This window comes from Stegostoma tigrinum, chromosome 4, assembly GCF_030684315.1.
Source record: "Stegostoma tigrinum isolate sSteTig4 chromosome 4, sSteTig4.hap1, whole genome shotgun sequence".
NCBI lineage: Eukaryota > Metazoa > Chordata > Chondrichthyes > Orectolobiformes > Stegostomatidae > Stegostoma > Stegostoma tigrinum.
In genome coordinates this window covers 112783457-112806836 of record NC_081357.1, presented here as the reverse complement: position 1 = coordinate 112806836, position 23380 = coordinate 112783457, and the positions used below count along the sequence as shown (strand labels likewise).

The following is a 23380-nucleotide window of genomic DNA, read 5'->3' as shown; positions in this document are numbered from 1 at the left end:
CACCTGCCATCTTTGCTGATAATTGAGACGATATTGGTGGAGTAGTAATTGAATGGAGTTGTCCTGTTCTTAGTAGACTGGATATCCACTGGCAATTTTTGACAACATAGGATAGCTGGACTGAAGAAGTTTTCCTCGGACCTCTGTTAGATCAAGAGCGCAGGTCTTCGGTACTACGGTCAAGGTGTTGTCAGAGCCCATACCTTTTGTGATATCTCGTATACATATGTGTCTCATGGAACGAGTGAAATTGGCTGAAGTCCATGATACTAGGGACCTCAGGAACAGCCTGAGATTAATCACTTCCATCTGAAGATTGTCACACATTTGCCAAGTATGTGTTTTACAATGATGTGCTGACTTCCCCACCATTGAGGATGAGGATATTTGTGGAGGTACTTTATCTGTTAAGTTGTTTAATTATTCACTACTGTTGATGATTGGAGGTGGTACAATTGCAAAGCTATCAGTCTTTGAATCACTTAGCTCTATGTCTATAGGACATAGCTTCTGTTGTTTACTGGGCATGTAAACCTGTGCTGTAGCTTCATCAGGTTGACAGCTCCTTATTTTGCCCACTGTTGCTCATGGCATTCTCTCCCGCACTCTTCATTACAGCAGTGTGGAATCTTGCCTTGTTGTAATAGCAGAGTAAGGAATATGCAAGGCCAAGACATTACAGATTAGGCTTAAAAATATTTTTCCACTGCTGTTAATGATCCATGGCATCTCAGTTTTAAGCTGCTATGACCCATTTAGCATGCTAGTAGTTCCACACAACATGATGGGCCTCAAACAGATGTTGTTTCTCCCGACAATAACTGCATGGCGGTCACTCTAAATAACATTGTCAAGGGCAGATCCATCAATAAGATCAGAGAGGGTGAAGTCTATTAACTTAGCTTGCTCATCAACCAGTACAAGCCCAGTCATTCACCTAAGTCCTTTAGAACTCAACCAGCTTAGTCAGTAGCGGCGCAACTATTGGTGATGGCATTGATATCAGGCTGTGTTTTGTGCCCTGTTACTCTCTTGCTTTGTTTTTTTTCCACACCAATAGAAGGAGCAGTGCCACCTCACCTATTTGACAGCAGTCACTGGAATTAAGGTTGTGTTGCAAAGTAACTTTTCCTTTCGGGTTTGGTGAGGTGCTGAGGGCGCTATTGACTACCAATGTAAAGGTTTGAGAGTACAGCCAGCTATCCCAGTAAACACAACATGAACTTTTTTTTGGGAGGGGGCAGTATATGGAGCAATGTCTTTGGCTTTCACTGCTGGCCAGGACATCATTATTGTATTCCAAACAACACTGTACCTGCATTTACACATAAAAGCAGATAGCTAAGCAGTTAAGTTGCTCTGGTGCTTTTCTATTGGGAAGGAAAGACAAAAAGCTAATTCAAAGCATACAATAGGCAGTGGCATTATCCTGTCAAAATGATTGTATGTCTATTCACACCTTATTTTAAGAGCACAACAGGGGCTGCACATTGCATAAACCTTTCTCTTCTGCAAGAATAGAATTTGCATTTTCTTGCACGTAAAGAGATCAAACAGGATACGGAGGAAAGCTAAATTTTCTGAAGAACACTTTAAAACACTCTGCCCATCAAAGTCGATACTGGATTTGGCTGACGGATTTTTTTTATTTGCATTTAGTACATGGAGTCAGCATCAATTACTGTTGGGTCTGATATAAGACAGACAAGATATATAGCCAACTCGCTTCACATTATCAAAAAATGCACCTTTCTAGCCTCAGAACAGCAGGTCCTGCCCCGCCAGTATTACACCTCCATCTGGGTGGCATGGTGCCTCAATGGATAGCATTGCTGCCTCACGGTACACAGGATCACTTCAAACCTCGGGCGGCCGTCTGTGTGGAGCTTGCAAATTCTCCAGTGTATGTGTGGATTTCTTACAGCAGTCCAAAGATGTACAGGTTACGGTGGATTGGCCATGCTAAGTTGCCCATAGTGTCCAGGGATGTGCAGGTTAGGTGGAATAGCCATGGGAAATGCAGGGTTACAGGGATCGGGTGGGATGCTCTTCGGAGGGTCAGTGGGCCAAATGGCCTGCTTCCACACTGTAGGGATTCTATGATTTTTACACCAGCTGTGCCAATTCTGAAACAGAAAACAATGCTTTTAGGTTTACAAGATAACAAAGTGTTGAGCTGGATGAACACAGCAGGCCAAGCAGCATCTTAGGAGCACAAAAGCTGACATTTCGGGCCTAGGCTCTTCATCAGAAAATTTCTTGGCCTGCTGTGTTCATCCAGCTCCACACTTTGTTATCTCGGATTCTCCAGCATCTGCAGTTTTTATTATCTCTGATACACTTTTAAGTTTACCGTTCCCTTTCCATCCTGACTGATACACTACACAGGTTATGCCTGAAGAATTTGAGGCACAAAATGTTAGCCTATTTAAAAGAAGCTGGATAATCAGTCGAGGTGGGAGGACTGCAGATAGATGAAATGAAGCAATGAAGCTTTCATGAAGCATAGACATTGGTATAAACCTATTCAGCTGAATGCTCTTTTTCTGTGATGGTAGGAACTGCAGATGCTTGAGAATGTGAGATAACAAGGTGTAGTGCTGGATGAGCACAGCATGCCAAGCAGCACCTTAGGAGCAGGAAAGCTGATATTTCAGGCCAGACCCTTTCTGTGCTGTAACTTCCATAAAGTATAGTTTCAAGCTTGTACAAGAAATTCAGGAAGTTAGCATACAGCGACAACAAGCAATTAGAAAGGCAAAATGTAAATTGTCCCTTTATTTTTACAAGGGTTTGGAGAACAGGAATAAAGAGGTTTTGTTGCAACTGTTCTGGGCTTTTTAAAAATTACATCTGTAATACCATGTGCAATTTTGGTCTCCATAATGAAGAACGAAGATATTTGCGTAGAAGGTGATACAGAAAAGTTTCATGAAATGCTTCAATGGGATGAGGGAAATGATTAAATTGAGACTGTATTTTTTGGAGTTTAGGGGAAAGAGTAGCAATGTCATGGAATATAGAAGATTCTGAATAGACATGCTAGTTAAATACAGAGAGATTGTCTTTGGGGTCAGGAACTGTAATGATTGGGAGCATAATCCCAGGATAAGGGGCCAACCACTTAGGCCTGAACTGAGGAGGAATTATTTCAGTCAAAGGATTGTAATTCTTTGGAATTTTCTGCACTAGAGGATTGTGGATACTTCATTGCTGAATAGATTTGAAGCTGAGATACAAAATATTTTGATTTCTTAGCAAATTAAGGACACGTAGCATGGACAGGAAAGTGGGTGTGAAGCTTAAAATCAGTTACAGTTGCAATGTATGATGGAATAGGCTTAATGGTTTGTATGGCCTACTCTCTCTCCTAATCCTTATCCTTACGTTCTTGTGTTCCATGAGGTACCGGTCCCTGTCTATTGTTTTATCTGAAGGCCATTCTTTATATCTGAGTAAGACAACGAATATGGCAGATTATCCCATTTTAGCAGTGGGAAGCAGAACCTAATTCTATCCTGGGCATTTTGTAAAAAGGCTGGAGAAAATAGGGTAATTTTTGTACATGTAGTCCAAAGGCATTATATGTTACTTCAAGTCCCACATGCTTCATCTTTCAGCACAGGTCCCCAGACCTTGATACCACATTGACATCAGGTAAGTCAGCACAGAGCAAACTCTAGCTTGAAACCTTCTGGTGAATGTGATTTAGCTACTAACTAGCCAGTGCTGTAAATGGGGCTGAGAAATTAGCATTAAATCATTGCTCACTCAGGGCTATGATGCAGGAGGCTGTGGCTGTTGATGCTAAACAGCAGTAAATTGTTTTCTTCTTAGATAGTCCCTTGAGAATGGCTGGCTACCACTCTAATTCAAAGGGTTTTGAGATGTCAGATAGGTCCAGCAATGATCTGCAGACTCAGTCACATTTGGCATCAGTTAAGGTTGAAGGGTAGATGAATTGTGAGAAAATTTGTGCTCTCTCTCCAATGTTTTGGACTCACTTCCGCCCCCAGTCTCTCAATGTGTTGGTTCCCTTCCCAAACCATCTCCATGTAGGTTAGTCACAAACTGAGACACCCATGATTTAGTGGAGTTGTGTTATCTCTTCAAGGAGGGCATCCCTAAAGCATCTCTGCTCTGCCCTGCTCCTGCAATCTCCTCTTGTGACTGAGTTCTGAGTCGAACAGTTAACCCAAGTGACTGGTATGACGCATTCAATGATACGTCTTTCCCAATGCAGCTGGCTTTGAGTGATTGATACGAGAATGTTTGGTATGTTGGTTTGGGAGAAGATGCTGTTGGACTGCTTTTCTTGCTGCTGGGTTCAGAAGATCCCACTTTGGCACACTGGTGATTATTCTCTAAAGAATATAGAGGTGTTGACAATCTGTGCTGCCTGGTAAACCATAAACTTCATATTTATAATAATTGTAATTTACAAAAACATCATTTTTATTTATTCATTTGTGGGATGTGGCTGTTGCAGACTAGCCACCATTTATTGCCAGTTCCTAGCTGCCCCTGAGAAGGTGGTGTTTAGCTGCTTTCTTGAATTGCTGCAGACCATGTGCTGTAAGAGAACAGACAAGGCTCTTAGGGAGGGAATTCCAGGATTTTGACCCGGGCACAGGAAAGGAACGGCAATGTAATTCCAAGTCACGTATCTGATGCCCTTGTTCTTCTAGATAGTGATCACAGGTTTGGAATGCAATAGCTAAGGATCTTTGGTGAATCCCTTCAGTGCATCTTGTAGATAGTACACACTGCTGCTATTGAGCGGTGGTGGTAGGATTGGATGCTTTTGGATGTTGTGCCAATCAAGTGGGCTGCTTTGACCTGGATGGTGTCAAGCTCCTTGAGTATTGTTGGAGGCGCACTCATCCAGGCAAGTGGGGAGTATTCCATCACGTCGAGTGTCTTCGCATCTAGCTTCTATCTGTCACAAGGTATGTTAGGAAGCTGCATATTGATGACATGTTCATGAATTTGGTAACATACAATAATCCCCATTATTAAACCTCTCAATCTTTTCCAGTGAGAACTCCTCTGTTGGAAAATGGTAACTATTTGTTCCTGATGGCAAAATAGGCCTCAATCAACTTCTCACATGATTGACACAGATTTCCCACATCTTTATCCATATCTCCAAATTGAGGTGTCTCATAGAGGTCCGGTTGTCTCCACTCTCAGAGGAGGAGAGAAGGCCCTAAGTTTCACCCTGTCTTTATCCATATCCCCAAGTAGAATGGCTCCTGCAGGTCTCATGATCTCCACTCCTGGAAGGTTCCTGGTCTCTGGGTCCTTGTTTGTCTTACGTTTTTAGCTGCCAGTAGCCATCTCTGGGTTCTCTCTCTCCCTCTGTCCATTACCTTCACTTTCATTAAACTTTTAGCTGATTTTTGGTTGTTTTAGTTACTTAACTGTGTGTTTGATCAGCCACTTTTAACTTTGTAGCCATCTATATGTTTTACCTTGATCAAAAGCTGTCATGGTATGGATCAACCAGCCTTATCAATGTGATGGTTCCTGGTCTTCTTTTGGCTTATTTTTGATACCTTGCTCACCACACCACTGCACCCCCCCACCACCCAACATCACTGTGAAGGAAAACTGGAAATGAGGTAATCAAATCCAATGGACACCAGAGTTTAAATACCAGGCGTGAAGACACAACACTACTTCATCAGAGGCTGCACTGATGATATTACCCAGCAGGGTAATGAAACGTCTGCCAACTAATGAACCAGCTCGGTGCGCAAACCAGCAACAAAATATCTAATGGGTGAACCTTGAGACATAATGGACAGAATTTTACACTTCTGGGCAAAGCTCTGACAGATTCCATACTCTAATATCCATCACATTCTCACACAATGTCCTTAAAAGATTATTAATAAATAATTTGCTTTCTGCAGCTTAGAGGAGAGCCATTCCACAATGAAGCTTTGGTGCTTTGGGGACACAGCAGCACACTACAAGAGGATGGATCTTAGAGACCACTGTTAACACATGAACACATTTGGGACAAGATTAGAGAATGAAGAGGCATCTATGATACTCTGCCACTCCATCGCTGTGATTTGGTGACATTGCTGCTGTTGCTGGAAAGCAATGTAATAATTTGAGTAATTTTACTAGAGTGTTTTGAACAATTTCGCCTGAACATTTTGCCATGTGTTAACTTGAGGACTTAAGCAGCTGTTAGAACACATTTAGTAAGTTGTTTCATCAAAGACTCTTGTCTCTGAAGCATGGTTTACACAATATGTTAGTTTTGTTGGCTATATTTCTATTATGATCAGTTCATTATTAGACACACACAAAGATCATGGACTCATTTCTAGCATCTGAGCGACTAAATTTGCATTATTACACAATACATTTTACAGACTGTCTAACAATGGTAAATTGCCCTTTACAAATGCAGAAAATACCTTTCCTATATTTCAGAGGCAATATGAATAGGGAAGAGGCTTTAGAACCTGACATATAAACCTCTCAATTCTTATAGCTTCATGAAATATGATCTCACAAATGTCCCTGAAAGCAAATGGAAATATTATGTAAACTCATCATTAATAAACATAAAATTACAATTGAATTTGCAATAGTAAAGTGAGCTGCAATTGGAGGTTACCTCATTGTATTTGCGTATCTGATCTCATGGTGGAGGATTATTTTATTGCACATTTGATTGTAGTGATACTATCACATTTGAATATTTGGAAGGTGACCACATTATAAAATGCTCTCTTTGATACCGGCTTCAAATAAACAAAGTGTATTATTTACTAACTATATTGCTGCATACCAAAAATACATAAGAGCAGATGGAAACACTACCACTATAAATGACCACAGATGGCAAGCTGAACTAGCAGCTTTGTTAAAAGGTTCATTTGAGAACTATTGACACATATGGAAAAAATTATATAGGAATTATTAAAGTGCCAATTCTTTGACAAACTGCAGTGAGAGGCATGCAAACAGACTTAAGTGACAAGGTAATTTCAAAAACTACTCTCAGCGGCTTTTTATACCCTGTTGGTGTATGTGCACACCTTCATTAAAGTGACAGATAACAGCGCTGCAAGAATCATTTGCATCTTAGGTTTTCAAACTGGGGTCCAAGGACATCAGGACAGCAACCACAAGGTCACTTACCATCTTTTAGACTGATCCAGGCACAGCAATGCTGCGAACAATGTTTGGACGATTCTGCTTTTTATCATTTTCTGTTCTTTATCATAGAATCCCTACAGTGTGGAAATAGGCCCTTCAGCCCAACAAGTCCATGCCGAGCCTCAGAACATCCCACCCAGACTCATCCCCCCATAACCCACTTAATCTACACCTCCCTGAACACTACAGGTAATTTAGCATGGCCGATCCACCCACCCTGCACATCTTTGGACTGTGGGAGGAAACCGGAGCACCCGGAGGAAATCCATGCACACTGGCACATTATTCATAGAAGCATAAAAACATAGAAGTTAGGAGCAGGAGGAGGCCATTCGGCCCTTTGAGCCTGCTCCACCATTCTTCACAATCATGTCTGATCATCCAACTCAATAGCCTAATCCTGTTTTCTCCCCATAACCTTTGATCCCATTGGCCCCAAGTGCTATATCTAGTCACCTATTAAATGCATTTAATGTTTTGGCATCAACTACTTCCTGTGGTAATGAATTCCACAGGCTCGCCACTCTTTGGGTGAAGAACTGTCTCCTTGTCTCTGTCCCACATTGTCTATCCCGAATCTTCAGACTGTGAGCCCTGGTTCTAGGCACACCCACCATTGGGAACATCCCCCCTGCATCTACTCTGGCCAGTCCTGTTACAATTTTACAAGTCTCTATGAGACTCCCCCACCCCCCATTCGTCTGAATTCCAGCGCAAACAATCCTAACCTCGGTCAATCTCTCCTCATACCTCAGAGCCACCAACCCCAGAATAGGCCTGGGAAACCTTCGCTGCAGTCCCTCGAGAGCAAGAGCTCAGAAAAGAAGAACAAAACTGCACACAATATTCCAGGTGTGGTCTCACCAAGGCCCTGTATGACTGCAAACACATCCCTGCTCCTGTACTCGAAACCTCTCTCAATGAAGGTCAACGTACCACTTGCCTTCTTTACCGCCTGCTGCACCTGCAAGCTTACCTTCAGTGACTGGTGCACAAGGACACCCAGGTACTGCTGCACACTCCCCTCTCCCAATTTACAGCTATTTTAATCATTTTTTAAAAATTGTGAATCTCTGCAATGTGGCAGCACTGTACTTTTCTTAATTGCAGACATGTACCTTTTGAAAGTTACGATCTAAAGTCGACCAGAAAAATCTGTAATAAATCCTTCACACACATAAAACAAAATTAGAAACCACTGGGATACTTTCATATTCAGATGAAGCCAAGTTTATAAAAACCAAGAGAACCGCAGATGCTGTAAATCAGGAACAAAAACAGAAGTTACTGGAAAAGCTCAGCAGTTCTGGCCACTTTAACACACCACCCTGTTCCCTGGTCAACATCTCTGTCTCAGGTCTGTTGCAGTATTCCAGCGAAGCGCAGCACGAGATGGAAGAACAACACCCCATTTTCCACTTGGGGACACTGCAGTCCTCCAGACTCAATGTTGAGTTCAATAATTTTAGGGCCTGAACTCATCCATGTCCTTAGCCTGTCCCTCACACACTAGATTTTGTTATCGCATAGCCTGCCATGACACAGTACCAATTGTTAACCACTCACAGTCCCCATTCACAGCTATTCATCCGCCTAGCCAGATCATTATCAACTCCTTTGTCTATCCAACTGCCCTTCTCTCTCTTTGGACCCTATTCTTTATCCTATTGTTTATTCCCTATCCAATCCCCTCCCTAAATTCTGCATATAAACCAACATTTTCCTAGCTACCATCAGTTCTGAGGAAGGGACACAGGACCCGAAAGTTAACTCTGATGTTTTCTTCAGAGATGCTGCCAAACCTGCTGAGCTTTTCCAGCAACTTCTGTTTTTGTTCCTGAAGCCAAGTTCATACCTGGATTGGGAATCAGAAGAGCTGAGCAATTTGAAAAATTCAAACTATCTACTTGAAACCCTTGGTGTTACAAGTTAGATTTTCTCCTTCCCAAATGTTCTCAACATGCTGCATACTATGGATGTTTGAGTATCAATCTATACACATGCTCATCTCAATTGACATTGTTCTTTTGGTAGCCCAGCGAGTGAGTGACTATTTGACTGCAGAACTCATCGTAGATCAATCTAAATCTGCCATCCATTTTCCACAGAGATTTACTGGAAAATGAAAATTTGTGCGTGGTTTCCATTTCTCAATCTGAGGGGTGTCCTACACCTTTGTCTAGCTGAGATGAGTTAACTCAACACAGACTAGTAATTAATCTGAATTTTCTGAACTGCATGGCTTGGAAACACAACAAACACATTTAGCAGTGCACCTTCAAGTTTTAATTCACAATAATATTTATCTTCAAAAATATACACCTACACTTCTCCTCTACTGGTTTGAAAATCTACAGCATAGTTTTAATATATTCTAAACAATAAATAGTTACATTTCTCATTTAGTAAAACATTCAATGATGCTTGCTATATGAGTTTGATCAGACAAAAACTAACAGCTAGCCAAAGAAGGAGGTATTACAATGTGTGGCTAAAACTTTGGCCAAAGAACTATATTTTGAAAAGTGTCATTTCCAGAAGGCATTTGGTAAGGTGCAACAACAAATGTTATTGACAACACACTATTGGCTAGCAACCAAGGTGAGTTTAATACAGAAGTAGGGAGTTTATGCATCAGTTACATTGGTGAGGCTTCATCTGTAGTATTTCGTACAGTATAGATCACCTGATTAAAGGAGGGATGTAAAAATATTGAAAGCATCTAGCATGTGTGAAACTTCTGGAGGAATTGGTGGATGCAAGTAGAATTACAACATTTAGAAGACATTTGGATAAGTGTATGAATAGGAAGAGTCTTGGAGGGATATAGGCCAGGACCAGGCAGTTTGGACTAGTATGGTTTGGGATTATGTTCGGCATGGACTGGTTGGACCGAAGTGTCTATCTGCGAGCTGTATGACTCTATGTTAGCAGACTAATACCCAGATGGGTGGGTTGTCTTATTAGGAATATTAGGCAGGCTGAGCTGGTATCTACCGGGGTTTAGAAGGGGTCTTGTCAAGGTGGTTATGGAAAGGACGTTTCCTTTTTCGTAGAATCTAGAATTCGAGGTCGTTTATTTAAGACTAAGATAGAACTTTTTTTTCAGAGGTTATGGGTTTTTGGAACTTGCTTCCTCAAATTGTATTTGAACGCAGGGTTAGGTAGATACTTGACAAGCAGTGGTTGAAAGGTAGTCGAGGGTAGGCAAAAATATGGCACAATCTTATATAACAACAGAGCAGCAGTGTCCCCTTTAAGGTGCATGCATTCTGAAGTTTCCACACATGGCAATCAGCATCAACATACTAGTAGCTGCATTAACTTCCAAGTCTGGAAGCTGCTATCACACACAGGCCTCAGAGGTCAATGTAGCCAGAAAGAAAATTGGAGGGAATACTGTTGAGCAGGCTTGAGAGGGGCCAAGTACCCTACTCCTGGTCCTAATTTGCATGTTTGTGTGTCAGAAATAGGGGGAGAGACACAGAGTGACAGAAAGGTTTAGGGAGAGGGATCCAAGATTAATCTAATTGAATAGAAAATTTAAGTATTAATGAGTAAATAACCGTGTCAAAAATGCACTTCAAAATCTACGACACTAATTGCTTTCTTAACAGAATCATCATATAAGAAATGTTCATTTGTTTGTCTTATGGTATCGTATCACATCATGCAATTGAATCAATCCTGGCAATAAAATCTGAAGTATACACAGAAAGTGGGGAACTATTAAACCTTCTGTTTTTAATAAGAGGCTCATTACATGTCAGAACTTAAATGGAAAGCTGTTAATCACCAAATGTCTAGTTTAACTTTAAACATGACCTTTCATCACAAAATAATTCAAATTTCTTATTTGTATTAGCATTTCCATAGATTGGCCTAAAAATATTTGGCCAAACTCACTATTCCAGATTTCTCCCACTGCACCTGGTGCCTTTTTATTTCATATACTTTGAATGCAGACCACAGAGTTAAGAAAATGTAATAATCTAATGTACTAATTAGCGCCAAGTTTGCATATGTAACACTGAAGCCACAAGGCTAACCGGCCAATAAAGTAAGAAAGAACAACACTGGGTCTACTAAAGGCTGTTTCCAAAGGTCTATGCCAGTGTTTACACTTCACCCATGACTGCTCTCCCTTTTCGCCATCTATCCTTCTGTTCCCTTCTCTCACATGAGACAATAGACATGAATGGTGTAAAAAATGAAAATATTCTATCAGCATATTGGTTTCACTGCTCCTTATGGCACAGAATCATACATTTGAACCATCCTCTGAGTAAAGAAGTTTTGTCTGAATACTGGATTTATTGGTAAGTTCTATTTATGGTCTGTATAACTCCACAAGCCTCTTCAAATTCCTAAAGACTTCTACCATATCAGCATTCAGTATTCTTTCTCAGTTTCCAATTGTTCAGATTATAACTCCCAAAAGCACTAATAGATGTGCAACTTATTACATTACACCTGTGATACTGAAAGCCATTTAGTTTTGATGCGTGAGACCTGATTAAATGCTCAAAACGATGCATTCATCAAGACGTATTTCCAATTTCGATAGCCAGACTGATGTGATTTATCATTCGTTTAAGGATACTGCAGAATTACAAAAAGTATTTTTTCTCTATAGTTCATCAAAGCATAGCTGTAGGAAAGATTGAATTACACTTCTTAATTTGCTTTACTGACTGTGCCAGATCACATTTCAAAAATGGCTACTCTGAAGTCTGAAGATCCAGCAGTCATTATGATGAATTCCAGAGTAAAATTTTTTTTAAAGCTAACCTCCAACACACGATTACTACTGTACTTGCAATTTGTTAATCCGTCTTCACCCCAAATTAATAGCATATACTCAGTAAAATGTAATTGTAATTAAATCCTCACCAGACTTGTTTGATTGATAGCTTTTGGAGGAGTGGTCTATTGGGTGTGTCTATAGTAAGATCTCACATTTATTTACTGTTTTTAATGCAGAAAAGTGTCCCAAACTATTCAAAGAGGTGCAGAGTTAAAGGAGAAGATATTAGGAGGTCAACCAACATCTGTCCACAGATGGGTTTTAAATATCTTAAAGGATGAGTGCATGTAAAGATGTAGAAGGATTTACAAAGGAAATTTCAGTCCTAGACACAAAGTACTGTTAATACCACAGTGCCCAAAACTAACCTTGTGGAAATCTTTTTGAAATAATTAGCTCAGTGATCTCTATGTTTCAAATGCAGCGATGTTTATATAAATTTTTCTTTTGGTACATTCAGCAGCTATTGGCTTCTGACACTAAGCTATGTTTCAAGTTGACCATCTTCAGAATCTAAATTTTTCATGGTAAAGTCGGCTATATTTAGTGCTTTGCATTGGGGCAACCAAATTAAAATTCTTATTTTTGAGTATTTTTCTTTGTTCCAGATTTGGAAACAGCCCACGACCATGGAATAATTTTCTGTTTCTTTCATCAATGTAACACAGGTCAAATTCAAAGCAAAGCACTCTGTTCTCTACTGAAATAACATGTTGTAAGGAAACAAAATCCAAGAGAAGACTCAAAGATTGCAGTTAAGTCTTCTTTAAGGAACTAGAAGATATTGCAAAATCTAGATGCTGGTAAAATAATGAACCGTGTACATGAGTAGAACATCTGGCTCTAAAGATAATATTGGAGGACAATATTGTGCTGGAACTAATATGTATTGGCAATTAACAATGTGAATAGCATCCAGCATAGTTGTGTCAAAACAGATAAACACAAGAATTGGGGAATGAGTATGTCAATCCTGAAAGTGAAAATATTGGACTAGTCACAAAAAGAAAACAACTTACTGAAGGCATATTTAATTTTAGGTTATATTGTACAAAACATCATGGGACGGGTTACCAATTACACTATTACTTGCACACCCACCACAGAGGAATACTTTCATAACTGCAGTATGAAATGTCCTTATTTCCCTACATTATATCCCTTTTCAGTTGAACTGTCAATTTAGTACCAACTTGTGTTGAATTCACTGAAAAGTACTGTGAAATGCAATAGGGACTAGGCTTAAACTTTCCAATTTTATTATAAATAGTGTCCTTAGACACAGCAGACTTCTGCTATAGGAGGCTGGATATGAACAAAACCCAGAGGTGAAGAAGCATTTTTCAAAAATCTAGACAGGATAACTATTTGGCTGAGCAAATCACTGCTTCTACTTCAGCAAGGCTATTGCATGTGCCCATGTTATTTAAGTAGCTTGAATACCATAGATAGTGGGCACATGCAATAACTTTATTGATGTAGAAGCCATGAGGTGCTCAGTCAACGAGTTATCCCATCTAGATTTTTTAAAAAAATGTTTCTTCACCTCTGGGTAGTGTTACTTGTACTTTTAAGTAACTTGAATAATTTCAAGGAACTTGAATATCAAGTGGAGCAATATTCTTTCACCTTAACAAACAAATAATGCGAAGCTTTCCCTTCGAGAGCAAACTTTTCCACTGCTGTCTGTGAGGGAAATACTAAAGTACATTTCACAGCAAGCTGACCAAGGAGACACAGTAGTGGAGAAAACCAGAAACTGATTGTCCGATCATTGCTTTGCCCAAATGACGCTTTTACTTCCACTATTTTTAAATTATTTTATATTCTGTCTTTTAAAGTATTGATTATAAGTGTTAATGTTTGTATTTTGTTCAATGCTGCCCTATGACTGATGGCATTTGCAGTGTTTGGGTTGGCTTGACAAATTGTTGTTGAAATGCAGGAGGAAAATATAACTAATCACAATGCACTTTTTGAAACAGTCAGATGCTCAGTAACAAGTCCAGATGACTAAATCACAACTTTTAGACAGAGTGCTTTCAAGGCTGTAAATCATTTCTGCTCCCCTTACCTCAAGTCCCCAAAGCCACCTGACAGAAAGTCTGAAGGAGCGTGACCAGACCACAACCTCAGAGCAAACTCAGCCCAAGAGACTCAGATGGCTGGATTTACTTTCTTACTTGTTGGCTGGCCCTCTTAGAATTTTATGGGGCAGCATTGGCATATGGCTGTTGCCAGTGTTGATGGTTTATTAGTGGATAATCCAAAATCAAAATCCCTGGGCTGCTTGATTGTACCTGTAGCTTGAGACATCTGCAGATTCATGTAAGAGTTAATTGTATATGGCCCATTGCAATTCCAAGTGAGGCACCTGAACAACCCATGCACGATGACAGCACATTTGTGAAATTGGACATTTTCGGTCTTTTTGTGCAAATCCCACAAAACGTCAGCCCATATTTAAGAAATGTCCAGAAAATCACCTTTACTATCCCTACACACATCATGCTTTCAATCAGATTGGGCCGCACAATTCTCAATTTATCCAGAAATCTCGAAATCTCTTCCCATCAGCTATCTTGCCGGCTGTCAACCGCCATTAATTACTCTGTAGGGGGTGGCTGACCAACCATCTTTGGAACAGGAATAAAGAACAGCAACTTGGAAAGAAGCGATATTGGCTTTGGGTGCCAAGAAATTCGATCGGTGGCACGGTGAGGGGCACGGGGTGATGTTTGCATGAACGTGCAGGATTCCGGTAGGTTCACAGTTGGGCGTGTTTCGAACATTCACCACAACCTGCAACTGATCGCTGCTGGAACAGTCCAATGTGTTTCTTACTAATCATTAATGAAGACCAGTCTCTTTTTTTAAACGAACTAAGTAATTTGAGTCGAGTACTACACAAATTTAGGAACTGCATAGGTGCACATGAAAGCCCAAACTCTTTTACGTTTTCTTTTATGTGGACTGCCAAAACAAAACCTGGATTTATGAGAACGTTTATGTACGTGCATGGTCAACGTTGGTTTAATATCAGAAACAACTTTTTGTTCACTGCTCGAAGCAGCTCCTTTAGAACAGTGCAAACTGCGGATACTGAAAATCTGAAACAAAAACAGAAACTGCTGAAGGAACTCAGCAGGTCTGACAGCATCTGTGGAGAGAGAAACAGATTTAACGTTTCGAATCCAGTGACCCGTCTGCAGAGTTTCTCCAGCGATTTCTGTTTCTGTTTCAAGTCTTTCAGTTTGGAAGGTAAAGATTAAACCCCGGCACTCAACCGGGTGATTGTATTTCAGTACAGTGGCGCTATAATCGTGCACGTAACTTATTGAAACAGCATCGGGCAATTTTATTGCCAATCTTCTCTCAGAAATAGGACTTCTAGGAATCATGCCTCCTGTACTTCGGGACAACCCCTGCGCGGTCACGTTCGGCTGGTGACTCAGATAAAGGCGGGGATTCGGATTTAAAGCTACAATGCCCGTTCTGATGTTTTGTCTGTTCGACAGTGTTCGCAGATGCTGCTGTTTCACGTTAACGAAAAGCAAACAATTTTAAAAAAGTCCGTTATCGACGCCAGAACTACTGGCATCTTTTCCACGGCACAGACAGAACTTACAGCCCTAGAGTGTGGTTAGTAAGCGGATCGACGTTAATATTCCGTATAAATGCATGGCACTGCTTCTGTTCCGATCAGTTCCAGCTGATTTCTTTATTTAATTCCCCCGCCCCACCCCCGATACAGACTCTTAGCATCAAGACAGGCAATGATTACAGTGCACACGTCTGTTTTAGTTCATAAGTTTGCTACAAAATGTGCAGATGATCTGATTCATATTGCACAAAAACGAATTAAGATTTCACATGTGCCATGTTAAAAAATCCTCAAGTTTCACACCTGTCATCGGGATTTAACCCACTTATCACAGCGTATGAGTACACATAGAATTCCTACAGTATATAATACAGTACATATAATCTCACTAGGAACGACTCGAGTTCTACCTCACGTCTTTTCAATAAATTTTCTTACCTACAAATATTCAACAAATCTAAATCTACAACTGTACAAAAAGACTGAGCACTTGCAGATTTAAAATCACAAGGCATTGATGCAAGGATTTTGCTTTTTTTTCCACAAAAAAAGTTTTTGAATCCTTTAAAGCAGGACGTACCAACGTTCGCATGCTATACAGGAAGAAAAAGAGGAAAATAACTTTTTTTTAAAAAAAAGGAAGTGCCAGAAATTCTCACTGGATAATCACAGCAAGAAGGTTCCCTTTCGGCTATAGAAAAATACAAGTGAAAATATTTAGTATTCTTTTTCTTCGTTTTAAAAAGTCTTGAGGTCTGCATGTATCAAAAAAACATACTCTTGAGGTTTATGCTGCCTGTGTCATTAGGTGGTAAAAGGAGGTAATTGTGAGGGAACAGAAACAAAACTTAGAGCAAAAAACAGTCTTATTGGCATTTACATCACAGGATTTAAAACAGTACAACTGATCACGTTAACTTCAGGGTCGTGGTGTAAGATAAAACTGTTCGCATACAAGCCTGGGTTCTCAATTTTTTTGCCGTTTAAAACTCCCTGCAGTGTCCACATATCTCTCTCTCTCTCTTTCGACAGTGGTCCCGCTCGGAACATCCAACAAAACTGCGTTTAACAGTTGCGCCGCCAAAGGGTTGGAAAGAAAGTCCGGCCACGATTTCCAAAGTAACAGTTTGTGTTTCTATTATATATATATATATATAAAAAATGTATATATATATATATATAAATCTTCTGGGAGGGCTTCACAGACGGGAAAGGGAAAATATCCCAATCGAGGAGTGGATCGGACCTGGAGACTTACAGATGGTGGCAACTGTGTGTTTATTTTTTTTTAAATCCTGTCATAAAAGCAACCAACAGAAAAGTTCTGGGGTTTGTTTTCTTTCCAATAAAAATGTTGAAAAGGAATAGATCAATACGTGAAGACCAGGTCGGAAAAATTGGCTTCTAACCAGTCGCCCGCGATCATCTCACTGAGTTCTGGAGTGCAGTAATCGGGAAATTCAAAGTGAGAGCCGGAGCTGCCCTCGCTGTACGAATCCAAGTCCTTGTCCACCAGCGAGAGGCTAACATTCCCTGAACTGAGCGGATCCGAGCTGTTTCCTCCGGCCCCGCTGCTGTTGCTGCCGCCCGCCCCGGAGAAGTTCATGCTGAAGTCGTAGAGCAGATCGTCCGCCTCCTCGCTCGAAGTGGAGACCGACCGGCGGCCGGAGCTGGGCGAATGCGAGCCCCTCCTGCCTCCGCTGGCCTTGGCCGGGGCCGTCTTCCTCCTCCCGCCGTCCCGCTCCTCGTACAGGCTCGCCCCTTCCACCGAGTCGGCGGCCGAGCTGAGGGTCGGGCTGGCCGGCACGGCAGCCACGCTGGCTCGCCGGGGGCTGGAGAGGAGGGCGGAATCCGCCGCTTGCTGAGGGAGGAGAGGCTCGGGACCCCCGCCCCCGAACACGCTCCGCACCGTCTTGTTGCCCCTCAGGTTCCCAAAGACAAAATCCTCGGACATCTCCCCGTTTGCCTGAGACGGCGGGGAGGAAGAGTTGCTGCAGGGTTTGGGAGGTTTGAGTTTGCCGCCGCTCCACTTCTTGCCTGAATGTTTGGAGCTTTTGCCGTGACTTCTCTCCGGCGTTAGACCGGGTGCCGGAGACGGAGCGGGCTGGTGCTGCTGTTTGACCGCCTCGGTCTTGGGTTTTTTCCGGGGCCGGTACTTGTAGTCGGGGTAGTCGGCCATGTGTTTGAGCCGCAGCCTCTCCGCCTCCCGGATGAACGGGATCTTCTCGCTGTCTCGCAGCGTCTTCCACCGCTTGCCGAGCCGCTTGGAGATCTCGGCGTTGTGCATATCCGGCGACTGCTCCATGATCTTCCGCCTCTCGATTTTCGACCACACCATGAACGCGTTCATCGGCCGCTTGATGTGGCCGCTCGCCGTCTTGCACCAGTCCGGGTCCCCCTCGCAAGGAGAAGGAGCCGCCGCCGCCGGGCTGCAGGCGAGGAACTCACTCTCCGGGACATCCCGGGACAAGCCGCCGTCCGCTTCAAACTTGCCCGCGGTTTGCTGAACCATCTTCGATCCCCCCACCCCCCCCTCTCCCTCTCTCCCTCTCTGTGTCTCTCCCTTCTTGTTAACAGCAGTGAGTGTCCCCCCTCAGGCTCTCACCTCGGGAACTTTGTATCACATCCACACACACTCTCTCTCTTCCCTTTCTTTTGCCCGACCCCCCCTTCCCTACCCCCACCCCCCAAAAGCGCCTTCCCGTCAAAGTTTCTTATTGCAGCTTCTCAACTAGTTATTATGTTTTCATACTGGGTACGTCACCTTCAAAAGGTCCAATAGTCTTGAGGACCCTCCCCTGAAAGGAGGAGAAGGAAGGGGGGGTAGAGATGCTGAGAAATCACTGCTTTTTAACCCTCTCTCTCTCCTCCTTCTCCCACCACCCCCCCCCTCTCTTTCACTACCCCCACCCCGCCCACCTTCTCCAACACGCCCAGAGCTTCGGTCTATCCAGAGAGAGAGAAAACTGGGAATGTGCTCACTCTCCCGTTTGCATTCAACCCGGATCCGCTCCTGGAAATACAAAGAGACAGACAGCTTCGCTTTTCCCAACTGTTGCACGCTCAATCACCGAGTGCGTTTCATTCAATAACTTGCCTACCCAGTGTCCTGGACTGACTGGAGGTGGCGCCTCGGTACTGCTCACTCACATGTCTCTGTCTCTCCAACACAAACCCTCCCCCCTCATCCCTGGTTTCAACTGAAACCCACAAGCGAAGCACACGATCTTCCAATTGGGTTCAGGTAACGAACGCTGTCAGGTTTTATCTTTAAAAAAACCCCAAAGAGCCAGAGATTTAATAGAGATAAAGGGACAGAAGGCACGAAATGCGTGGCGATTGTGCATCACAAATTACTGGCGGATAGAGATTTAAATCTGCTGGAGCAAGGGGGTTTAATGGGATACAGCTCAGTGCCATCGATCGGTTTTCACCGTAACTCAGAGCTGGAGTTGGCGCCAAAGACATGCCTTCGAAATAACAAGTGAGAGAAAAGAAAACTACAGGCCGTTTCTAATGTCACTTATTAAACATTTCAGAGCATCACTGCAGACGCGTTTCTTGTCTTCGGGAGAATGACGCCCCGCCCCCCAGGCACTGCTTTTCCTCAGTTCGTTATAATGTTCACCATCATTTTGTAATTAAAAAAACCTTTCGCTGTTTCACCGCAAATAGATCCATTTCTATAAAAGTGTTCGCTGCAATAATGAGCTTCCAATTGTGTGTGCGTGTGTGTGTATACCGCAAGGACAGTGCCAGGAGGTGTTGCCCGGTGTAGGTACCGCGCATATAAACGTGTCGGTTTTTGATCCCCTGGAGCTTGCGATTTGCGAGCTGATCTGTTGCCCCAAGTGAGAAATCACTGCCGTTCTGCTTCCTGATCATCTGCTCCAGCTGGTACCTGATGCGAGGAACGTAAGGTTAGATCCGGAGCAGCGCCTGCTAACGCTCCGTTGCGAGATGAACTTCCTGATTAAAATATTTAACTGAAACGCTGCTTTCCCATTTTAAATGATTGTCCGGGTAAACAGCATCACGATACTACCTGTCTGTGAGAACGATGTACACATGCAATCAAATTAGGAACAGCTTGAAGCACAATTACTGGAGTACAGGGTCTTTGTGACCAGGACTGGGAGTAGAGGATTCCTGAGACTAAGATCAGGAGCAAAGACTCCTGCGGCGATCCCTCCTAATTTTTCTAAAGCGCACTGAATATAGTCCTAACCAATCCAAACTCTCTTCGTACGTCAGTCCTGCTATCCCACAACTGAGAGTTGAAGACCCGTGTGACCTGAACTGGAGACTGAGAACATCTCTGAACTGCACTGTGAGGAGAGTAGGGAACCTCTTTGAACACGTTTGGAGTCAAGGCTCTCTATGTTGAACTGAAGGCTGAATCCCCATTACAGAATACTGTCAAGCAAAGAACAAATTCTTAGCTGTACTATTGGTCTCAAAACAATTTCTGTACAAATACTGTCACTTCCTATTACATACACTTATTTCTGGTAATAAACACTAATTCAAAACACTATCAAATGCTTTCTGGAAGTCCATGTCGATAACATAATGGACACTTCCTATCAATTGTCTTTGTGAGATCTTCAAAAGGTTAAATGAGCCTAGTCAGACTTGACTTACTGTTCCTGAGTCCATGCTGACTCTTTCTGATTGTGTCATACTTGTCCATGTGCTCAGTCAGCTTGTCAGAGATGCTAGTTTCCAGTAACTCCCTACAATTGATCCTAAATAGATAGGTCTGTAAGTGCCTGCTTTTGCTATACCTTCCCCTGAGCCGAAGAAGGACATTTATATTTTTTTCTAATCCAAAGGTATATTCCTGAATTTAAGGAGCTTTGGAAAATTCTGTCTACATGTCTACAATTTATTTTTGTAAAAATATACTTCATTCATTTATGAATTATCTATAAGTGCATTACAACACAATTTGAGTTAGATATCACAGGAGATTGTTGCCTCAATCCAAGTACAAAAGTAGGGTATTTACTGATTATGGCCAGAAACTATTTACATTTCAATGCAAGCTATGAATGGTTCAATAAATGATCACACCCTCGGTGTATGATGGCAGAAGGATCTTAGACAGTGGCATTTCCCCACTGCACCTTAGCTGCCACAAGCTTTAGTGCAACCCTCAGCATCTTGTCTCAGACTTTGGAATGTTGCATTTTGCAGCACCTGGTTGTGGACCACTCTTTGCACTGGAAGACCAATAAGTTTCAGCCGACCAAAGAGTATTTTTCACTGATCTGGTGGTTCTCCAGGTACAGTTGATGTTTTTCTAAGTATGCATTCCAGGGAACAGCCCGCAGATTATGGTGTCCTGCATCACAGAACTGCTTGAAAACAAACCTTGATGAAATTCAGTGTATCTCTCTCTAGGCATTCTTTGCACTAAATACCTGCAATTCCCTTACCAATTTGTGTTAACACTTTGAGGTAAAAATCAACCAGTTCAGAAGATTTGTCGACTTTATGTGTTAGTGAATGTTTTTCAAGTGTTTGCATAGTTGGAAATTTGTTGTTGCGCACAGAAACATTGATTAACAAGGAGTGGAATTTTCTCCACATTTGACAATGCAGCAGAAGGCAATATTCTCCACATGTGACTCAGCTTTTAAAAATGCACAATTTAGTATAATGGTCTGATAGTACAAGTGTACTAGTCCGGAAGGCCACACGTTATAGAATCCCTACAGTGTGGAAACAGGCCCTTCGGCCCAACAAGTCTAAGCCAACACTCAGAGAATCGCACCCAGACCCATCCCCCTAACCTATACATCTCTGAACACCATGGGCAATTTAGCATGGCCCATCCACCTAACCTGCATATTTATCCTAGGCTTACCTGTAACTCAAGCATAAACATCACTGTCTTTTTCCAGTAGATACGCAAGAAAGTGATAAGACAATATTTCATCTTAGGACAGGAAGAACAGATAAAGTTTGTTCAATCCACTGTGGAAACACGTTCTGATAACTGATTATGCATAGTCCTGTCAGTCTCATGATGGAAGTCTTCTTTCTCAGTTGAGGGAGACTTTCAGAGAGTTTTCTTGCCAGGAAACAAAAAGATAGGAAAAAATGCTACCAAGAAATATCTTCAAGATTTCAGAACTTATACATTTCTGTGCTCACGCAATGTTACTTTACGAAGTCATTCTGACATCTCAAAACCAAAGTATCTTTTTAATAAATTTAAAGAATGAGATTTGATTTAATGTGATTGCTCTAAATTTGACGAGAAGGCAAGTTCTTAGAAAATTCATCTGAAGCATGCAGTTCTGTATGCAGGAACAGTTTAGTCTCCATGTGGCCTGGAGCATGGATGGAGCAGGGATATTTGTGGATTAATGAATTGAAATAACATGACTTATAAAATTAGCAATTGATGTTGCACTCTGGACTTTGAAATGTTAGTTAGTTTCTCAAATTTCAAATGCAGAAAAAAATCAGGAAACTTCATTTAAAATTAAAATCAAAGTTTGTTTTATTTGTGCTTGAAAGAAAAAGATTCTGTCCTTTTGAGAAATGTAATTCCATGTTATATTTACATGTAGTCTGGGTGTTATTGATATTGCAAATCATCTACATAAGTTTGCTGGAAGCTCTCCAGAAATGCCATTCCTACTTCTATAATTGCTATATCCGTACTTTCCTTCTGCAACCCTGCTCCATCCGTGCGCCAGACCACATGGAGACTAAACTGTTCCTACATATAGAACTGCATGCTTCAGACTAATTTTCAAAGAACTTGCCTTATAGTCAAATTTCATTTTGACTGAAAATTAGTAAACATACCAAAGTAAAATTGGCATATGTATATTTAAAAATAAATGGCTTGTATTAGATAACAAAGTGTGGAGTTGGAGGAACACAGCAGGCCAGGAAGCATCAGAGGAGCAGGGAAAGTTTCAGGTTGGGACCCTTATTCAGAAAAATGTTATTTTCAATTGACAGATCAGGTATGTGTGAACTTAACCAAGACGGTTAACCATGCACCCGTAAACAACAAATGCTGGAGATCACCACAGGTCAGACAGCATTCATGGAGAAAAAGTAAGCTAATGTTTCAAGTCTAGATGACTTTTCAAGAAGAGCATTTGTTATTTTCAGTAAAGTTTGCAGCATTTGCAATAATTTGCTCCTTAACCATGTACCTCCCAAAAGACAAAGTAATTGAGAAATAGGTGTCTTACAGTGCCCACCAAAAATTGTCAGCAAAATTTCTCTGAAGCAAAAGCCAGTTCTAAGACTAAAGTATATGGTCATTTAAACATAAGAAACAAGAGGAGGAGTGTGCCATTTGGCCGTCAACCCACACTTCCTTTCAACAAGGGGTCATGGCTGATCTGCTCAAGGCTTTAACACCTCTTTTGAGCCAACTCACCATAGCCTTAATTCCCTGATAGTTCAAATATCTATCTACATCCTCTTTTGGCACGTTTAGTGATCTATCCTCCATAATTCTATGGGGTAGAGAAATCAGATGTTCCTGTGGGAGATTGAAAATCCTTCACATCTCAGTTTTAAACAAGTGCCCCATACTCTGTAACTAAGTCCCTTATTTTGAGAGTACTCGCTGTGGGAAACACATCAACATTTGCCCTGTCAAGCTCCCTCATAATCTTATATGTTTCAAAAAGATTGACGCTCATTCTACTAAACACTGATAAATAAATTTCTGAAGAAGGGTCTAGGCCCAGAATGTCAACTTTCCTGCTCCTCTGATGCTGCTTAGCCTGCTGTATTCAACCAGC

The 23380-nt window shown here is 41.7% G+C and overlaps 1 protein-coding gene across 1 annotated transcript; it reads right to left on the bottom strand.

The window, feature by feature from the left end:
• Window positions 1-9448: 9448 nt before the first annotated feature.
• Window positions 9449-18464, bottom strand: LOC125452742 (transcription factor SOX-11-like). Its single transcript, XM_048531501.2, has one exon. It carries the CDS (start codon window positions 18106-18108, stop codon window positions 16966-16968), a length of 1143 nt encoding a protein of 380 aa, XP_048387458.1. The 5' UTR covers window positions 18109-18464; the 3' UTR covers window positions 9449-16965.
• Window positions 18465-23380: the final 4916 nt, after the last annotated feature.

Excerpts from the sequence above, each read along its gene's own strand:
- LOC125452742 (XM_048531501.2), bottom strand. The coding sequence starts at position 18,108 with ATGGTTCAGCAAACCGCGGGCAAGTTTGAAGCGGACGGCGGCTTGTCC.